Source organism: Lepidothrix coronata, unplaced genomic scaffold (assembly GCF_001604755.1).
Source record: "Lepidothrix coronata isolate B3197 unplaced genomic scaffold, Lepidothrix_coronata-1.0 Scaffold59, whole genome shotgun sequence".
NCBI classification, from domain to species: Eukaryota; Metazoa; Chordata; class Aves; order Passeriformes; family Pipridae; genus Lepidothrix; species Lepidothrix coronata.
In genome coordinates this window covers 2,867,130-2,875,083 of record NW_016690239.1, presented here as the reverse complement: position 1 = coordinate 2,875,083, position 7,954 = coordinate 2,867,130, and the positions used below count along the sequence as shown (strand labels likewise).

At 46.9% G+C, this 7,954-nt stretch overlaps 1 protein-coding gene across 1 annotated transcript; it reads left to right on the top strand.

Moving 5' to 3' along the window:
- The first annotated feature begins 370 nt into the window (after positions 1-370).
- Positions 371-6,877, top strand: SKIDA1 (SKI/DACH domain containing 1). The gene has a single exon (XM_017817138.1). The coding sequence runs from the start codon at positions 3,050-3,052 to the stop codon at positions 5,519-5,521; it is 2,472 nt and encodes an 823-aa protein (XP_017672627.1). The 5' UTR covers positions 371-3,049; the 3' UTR covers positions 5,522-6,877.
- The last annotated feature ends 1,077 nt before the right edge of the window (positions 6,878-7,954 follow it).

Sequence of the window (7,954 nt, the reverse complement as noted above, 5' to 3'; positions counted from 1 at the left end):
AGAAACAAAGCTCTCCGCGTGAGATGCGGAGAAAGATATGCAACCGAAAGTGTGTGTAAGTATACGGTGGGGATGTGTAGGTTGGGCGCCTGACATTTCCCAAGACTTCTGGTGTGTTTCTCCCTGCCGACATCTGGCGCTGCTTCGGCCCCGGTGCTCATGGCCGCACCTTTCGGGAGCCCGAGGTTTGCCGAAGAGCCGTCACTAGTTTTAAACGTTTGGTAGGGCCGGAATTAAAGAAAGAAAAAAAGGCATTTTTAAAATAGTTACCGAATCCCACTGCCTGGCTGTCACCGTCAGCGCGTGGGTGCAGGTCTGGGTGCCCGTGGCTTCCTGCGTGCGAACGCACGCGTGGATTTACACGGGAATCTGACCCAGCTGAACTACCTGACAAATAAAGGAGTTTTCATCCCATCGGGGTTTTTGGTAACGTCTTCTGAACAGCTTTATCGGAGTTTACAGTTCCTTTACTGTTGACTCCATAGCCTTAACCTTAAAGCAGGGGGAGGAGAGCAGTGGAGAGGGGGTGGGGGTGTTGGCAGCATATAAGTACATCAGGAGGAATTTTTAAACGACCTTATTGTCTCTAGCTCTAGAAAGACCACGATGATTTCTTTTTAGCGCCAGCAGCTGTTTTCTCTCGAAACTTTGCTTTCAGCCTCAGCATATACGAGGGTGCCTCTCACACGAGCGAGCAAGAGAAAGGCAAGGCTGGGGGATCCAGATGCGAGGAGAGGGAAGGCGAACTCCGCGGATGGTCTGAGCTGTGCCGAGGCATTGTTCACTGCTGCCTCTCGGTTACGTTTAAAGGCTGAAATATCACGAGAACCACTCAATGATCCTTTTCTAATTCGAGGGACAAAATGTAATTTGCTGTAGCTCTGCTTTCTCGGATGGGAATACTATCCCTAGGTTTCAAAGGGAAGAACTAGGCATCGCGGTTCGCGCACACATGGATTAAGTTGAACAGCGGCGATTACATCTGCGCTGAGAGCAACAGTAGTCCAGGGCTGACTTTTCAAATCTCAGCCCTCCGAGTTAGAGGCTCTCTTGAATAGACTTCCTCCATTCCCGGATGCACTTCTCCAAATTCCCACTTCTCTCTCGAATTCCTGTGAAATTGGTGGCTCGCCTGCATTTTGCCTTGCCATGCAAAACTGCTTTTTCACAGAGTGATTATGCGCTTTCTTTTAGCTGTACCTGACGGGGTAACACGAACTCCACGCACCATATTGCCAACATGCGGAGTGGATATTGAGGTTTGGGATTGAAGATTTTTAATTTTTTTTCCTCCGTCGATTTTTTTGCCAAGTCACAGCAATATGAGATGTCTCATTAATCTCGCGGATGTGTCTAATTCTGGATGTGCAGTGATACATAAAAGTGCTGGTGTTTGTATCCAGCGGAACACTGGATGCACGGCAGAGATTGGTGATCTTTTTTTTCGCAGCGCCTAACGTGCAAACCGCAAGCATCACGTTAACGTGACAAGGGAGAGGCATGCAGCTATCGCAACATTTGCGAAATCCCCGTTCCTGACACTCGAATAATTTAACGTTCCTAAGAAGAGGTTAAACATTCATGCTGCTTCTTCCAATTGATTTTAAGGGGCTGCTATAAATGGAGCATCAAAAAGCTTCGGCAGGGCTACTCCGAGCGGAATATGCAAACTGCGAGCCAGAAGCATCCTAGCCCGATGCAATATCGTACATTGTGTGTGCCAGCACTTTTTTGTTATTACGTAAAGGCTCTTGGAAGCACCTTGGATATTTTACATTCTCCTTTCTCTGCTGGAAGCAATCAGCACGCAGGAATCCTGACGTGGGCTCTGGGACTATAGGACATTCCAGCTCGTGATCCAGTACGGTTAATCGTGAAAAGTGTATACATTTCTGGCTTATCTATGCTTTGTTATGGGTCTGACGTGAGCTCACGTCCTCCTCCCCCCTCCCGCAATATTACAGGCAGAATTTCAGTTAAAAGTGTTACAGTATCACGGTGCAGGAACCCGTGATACTCAGACAGCAAAAATAACCTTAGTCCCGGGCTGTAAAAAGCTAATTAAGCAGAAGAGGAAAATCAAGAGAAACTCGAAAATGTAAGTATTCCCTCTCGTTAGCAACCGAACATTTAACTTTGGAGCCTCAGAAGGGGAAATACCAGGCTGTTCTGCACGTTTTCTCTAAGCTTCATTTTCCACACAATGGAGAATAAAACACTAGTTTAAAGCGGCTACGTTACCGAAGGATTTTCCATCGTTACGATCAGACTTATGTCCTTTAAATTCACGGCATGCACAAAAGAGCAACGTTTGTCCAAAACAGGCTGAAAATATACGGAACGATAGGGGGGAAAAGCATACAAATCCTTCCTCGGAAGCTAGCGACGAGGAAGTCTGAGAGGGCTGAGTATGTTTGAGCTCGGATTGTTTAATAGAAAGATTTATATACTAACTGTATTATTTACTTTGGGAGGGGAGGTGGCAGTATAAGGGTATGCTAATTAGTGGGAGATTTTTTGGGGGAAGGGGTGGAATATCAATTTTTATTGCATCACCTGTCAGGAGTGTCCAATCAGCGTTGGCTTTAGGGGAATTAATTGATGAAGGTGTCTCCGGACGAGCTCACTTCACTCTGTCATTTTATTTGTAGCTAAAGCAGCGGCGGGAATAGCAGCTGCATTTCTTTTCTCTTCCTCCCTTCACATTCCATTATCATAGTTTCCAATGGAAAAGCAGGGAATGAAAGGGAACAGGTACTGATCTTCAGAAGCAACTTAGAGAAACACTTTGGCAAACCTGATTTTTAAGATTATATATTGATTGTAGCCTCACGGTATTTTTTAATTTATTTTTTTTTAATTTTGTCTAAAGTTTGGCACTTCATTCACCAGGAATAACAGCCTTTGTTATATTTTATTAGCAGGATGCCTTGAGACAAATACAGCATCTGGCTGAGGATTGTGTGTGTGTGGCTTTTTCTTTTTTTTTTCTTTTTTTTTTTCATCTCTCTCTCTCTCTGCAAATGCTGGGAATAATTTAATTCACGAAATGGGAGACCTGAAGTCGGGTTTTGAAGAGGTGGATGGCGTGAGGCTCGGCTACCTCATCATTAAAGGAAAGCAAATGTTTGCACTCTCCCAGGTTTTTACAGACCTGCTCAAAAACATCCCGCGAACTACCGTGCACAAGCGAATGGATCATTTAAAAGTAAAAAAGCATCACTGCGACCTGGAGGAGTTGAGGAAACTCAAAGCCATCAACTCCATCGCTTTCCACGCCGCCAAATGCACCCTGATCTCCAGAGAGGACGTGGAAGCCTTGTACACATCCTGCAAAACCGAACGGGTACTTAAGACGAAACGGAGGAAACTAAGCCGGGCGCTGTCTGCCGCCGACCTCCGGCCGGAGCTCGCTCCCGCCGACCCCTTCTCCGGCTTCTGGAAGGAGAACAAACTTTGGCTGGGTCTGAGCGACTCTCCCCGGCCGCTGCTGCCCGTCCGGAGGAAAGCTCTGCGCCCGGGGGACACAGCCTTGCTACCGGCCGCTCATCTACCTCACATTTTTAGTAAATACACTGGCCACAGCTACCCAGAAATCGCTCGGGCGCCTTGCAAACCCCCCGTAAACTATGAAACGGCGCCGGCAGCGGGCGGCTGCGCGCCCCTGCGGCCCCGCCGCCCGCCCGCCGCCGCGGCGCGGCCCCGGCTCCCGGCCGCCGGCCCCCCGCCCCTGCCCGGCCGCTGCCGCCGCCGCCGCCACGGGGCGGCCGCTGTCGCCGGCACGCTGGGCCCCCCCGGCGGCGCCCGCCGGCCCCTGGCCCTGCCCCGGCCCTGCCGGCTCCGCGGCGCCCCGCGGCTGCCGCTGTCGCTGCCCCGCGGCTTCGGGCCGCCCGCCTTCGCCGAGAGCGCCAGCAGCGACTCGGAGTCCAGCTGCTGCTCGGGCCGCGCCGCCCACGACTCGGACTGCGGCTCCAGCCTCTCCAGCTCCAGCGAGGGCAGCTCGGAGGAGGAGGACGAGGAGGAGGAGGACGAGGAGGGCAGCGGCGCCTCGGACTCCAGCGAGGGCAGCTCAGAGGAGGAGGAGGAGGAGGAGGAAGAGGAGGAGGAAGAGGAGGAGGAGGAGGACAGCACCTCGGACTCCGACTCCAGCTCGGTCTCCAGCCAGGTTTCGGTGCAAAGCATCCGCTTCAGGCGCACCAGCTTCTGCAGCCCGCCCGGCGTGGTCCACGCCAACTTCTTGTACCATCTGGCGGCCGCCACCGCCCCCCGGCCCCCGGCCCCGGCCCCGGCGGAGTCCGGCGGGCTGCCCGTCCTCCGCGGCGCTCCCGGCGGAGTCAAGCCGGAGCTGCCGGAGGAGTGGGGCCGCCCCGGCTGGGCTCCCGCCGCCCCGGCGCTGCGCTGCTCCGGCGGCCTAGGGAGCTGCTTCGCGGAGATAAGAGATGATAGGGTATCCGAGATCACATTCCCACACTCTGAATTTTCCAATAATACCAAGAGTACTGACCTAACAATTAACTGTGTTGCAAAGGGGGCCTCTTCACCTAGCCCAAAGACAAACAATGCATTTCCACAACAAAGAATACTCAGAGAGGCAAGGAAATGCCTTCAAGCAACTACTACACACCGTGTAGATAACAATACAATAGCTGCTAGGTTCTTAAATAATGATTCTTCATCAACGGCAGCAAATTCAGAGAAAGATTCCAAAATCCCTCATTGTATTGAATTTGCCACGGATTTGCCCTCTTTACAAACTGATCCTGCGGAGGATGCTGCTTCTCCAGGGGCAGCAGCAGCAGCTGAGCTCCAGTGCACTGATACAGGCAATAAGGCATTGCCATTCCTGCACAGCATTAAAATCAAAATAGAGGACAGCAGTGCGAACGACGAGTATGAGCCTGATCTTACAACACATAAGCTAAAGTGTGAGTGCAATGATACTAAGGATGAGTTTTACGGTGTGACTGAGAGTAATAACCAGGACGCTTTATTAACAGCCAAGGAAGATTCTGCATGCACTGAGAAAGAAACCACTTCCTTAAACCCGCTGACTCAGAGTCAGGTCCTCTCATGCACTTTAGGTACTCCAAAACCTGAGGATGGGGAGTATAAATTTGGAGCAAGGGTGAGAAAAAATTACAGGACACTGGTTTTGGGAAAGCGACCTGTACTGCAGACTCCTCCAGTCAAACCAAATTTGAAATCAGCTCGAAGCCCACGTCCTACAGGTAAAATCGAGACACATGAAGGAACACTGGATGATTTTACAGTTAACAATAGACGCAAAAGGGTAGCCAGCAATGTAGCATCAGCAGTGAAAAGGCCATTTAATTTCATGGCAAATTTTCCCTGTCCACCATCACTAATTATTGGCAATGATGGGGATTTGTTGCCAGCTTATTCCTTAAACACCACTAAGGATTCCCAACCACCTCACAAGGCCCATCCTGTATGGAAATGGCAGCTGGGCGGTTCTGCAATACCTCTTCCACCTAGCCACAAATTCAGGAAATTTAATTAATAAAATAGTTTGGAAAATATTTTCTTGAACCACCTTTAACTTTCTTACCTTTTTTTTTTTTTTTAAACTCTGCAGCATGGTTTGTACAAACCCATTAATGCTATACACACTTCTGGAATCCTGTTTTATCACAATGTGAAGACAGAAACCGGATTACTATTTTATTTACCATTACAACAGTGGTGGGATTTTTCTGTTATTTTGGGTTTTTGTTTTTGGTGGTCTATTTTTGTTTTGTTCTGTTGCATTGGGGTTTTTTATTTTATTTTATTTTGTTACATTCCACAGAGTACTTCAGGCTAAAGACTCAAGTTAAACTCAGTTATTACGGTAAAGCTGGAACACTTTACTGTTTAAATGCTAATAATGCACCAGTACCTCAATTCAACTGCTGCAAATAAATGTCAAAAGGTTGAATAATAAATATTAGAATGAGCCATTAAATTTATGCACTAGATTTCGAAAATGGAAGTCTAACTGTTAATTCAGTTAAAGTTTGTTAAGTTACATGGTTGCACAGTAAGGGTTCACTATAAATTCAATGTGGCAGCAATCTACTTTTCGGGAGCTTTGTTTTCGGGTGCAGGGGTGTCTCTTTCGAAGAGCAGTTGCACTTACTCCTTTTTCTCTGGTTTGGAAAGCCTGGTGTCTGTCTGCGACCCCAGCGCTGGGAAAAGCTGCCTCATTTGAAACCAGTAAATAAATGTGGAATTCTATTTTTGGTAAAAGGGTGTCTTTTTGCTTGTACAGCCACTCTTTGCAATTGGGAAGCCTTTTTGTTTCACCCAGAGGTCTTAAATAAGGTTACTGTTACCCACTAATGTCATACTTAAGTTGTGGTCTGAACATGCCCCTTACAAACTTGCAAAGCAACTAAAATATTTGCCTGGCCAGCAGTACAATTTATGGTCCAGCCCCTCACGCTGGCTGGAGGAAATAGCAAAGCAGTAAATACAACACAGAAAGTGAAATGAGAGGCCGTAAGTGGAAAGATTACACAAAATGAGAAGACCATGTTATTCATAGCTTTTTGGCACCAAAACTCAAGTGTTTCAACCGTGTTACACTTCCCGGTTCTATCCTCATCTCTTGAAATTTGCTGTCGTGGGTTTTATTTTGCCATGCCATCCTCTCTATGTAGCAGAAACATTTCTACTGCACGTGACAATCAGAGGCAATTATCTATATTTGCACTTAATATCGAAATAGTCGAACAGGCAGACTTCTAGAGTCTAGCCCTCGGTAAGTCATGCTGGTATAATATATTGTGATGATGGAAGCAGTAAATCAAAATTATGGAAATTTGCACTGTTGAAAAGCATGCTTTAGCTTTATTTTCAATTAAAAACACTGTTTTAAAAAATTCTGATTCCAAACACTTTGAATTATTGCAGAGTTATCCGTGGTTTCCTCTCCGTTTGTAAGTTCACTGTTTTTATTTGGAGGAAATACGCTTCAAGAGGTTAACTGTTTCCCTCCCTTCCCCCCCCAGCCTCTCGAAAAGAAAGGGAAGGAAAAAAAAAAAAAGAGAGAGAGAAAGGCTGGAGGCCGAGGTGGAGGCAGAGCCGAGAACGGGGGAAGGTCTCTCTTGCGGGGGGAGGACGGGTACAGCAACTCTGAAAACAGCCTGAAAAGTTTGCAGCTTGAGAAAGGCAGTAATAATTGAGTTGCTGAATCAGCAGAGTTTAGGATGAATAATTGCTGGTTTCTTTCTTTGGATTAGCATTTTATTTATACTAGATCATTCACAAATTAAATTTTAAGGATTCCACTCATCGATCAATCCCGGGAGAATAATTTATCATAAATCAAAAAAGGAAAACAAAGCAACAATGTAATGTTTACTGTGTGACTCAAAGTCAACATTTCTGCTGGCAATCCACTGCCTGGGATTCAATTTTTTAATTCTTGCCTTTTGTGATGCCCTCTCCCAACCTCTCGTGTCTCCAGATATTCCAAGTAGTCACTAACTGATTTCAGCTCTGTTTACTATATCCACACCGGAGTTTTCCTCTCATTGTAAAAGGCCTAGTCTAAGAATACCTGCAGCCAAATATATTTAGAAAGAGTAAACAATTGCCTTTCAGTGGAGTTACCCTTCCCCCCTGCATGCACACGTACATACACACACATCACTTTAAAGCTGCCAATTGCAAAAGGTGCATTGCATACTTAACTGCTCTGCTGAAATTACGATGGTCATGAAAAATCTGCTTACTGAAGTTGTTCTGAGATGAATGTTTACGTTCGTGTGTTTAGAGCTGCACAGAATACAGCCTTATTTCCAGAGAACTGTAAGTACGTACAAAATGTACTGCTCAGGAAAGACCCCTGCTCTGTTAGAAACCGTGTCTGCTTGACAAAGGTCTTCACTTGACCAAAAAAAAAAAAAAAAAAAGAAAGGAAAAAAAAAGAGCCAAAAGCTACAAAAGT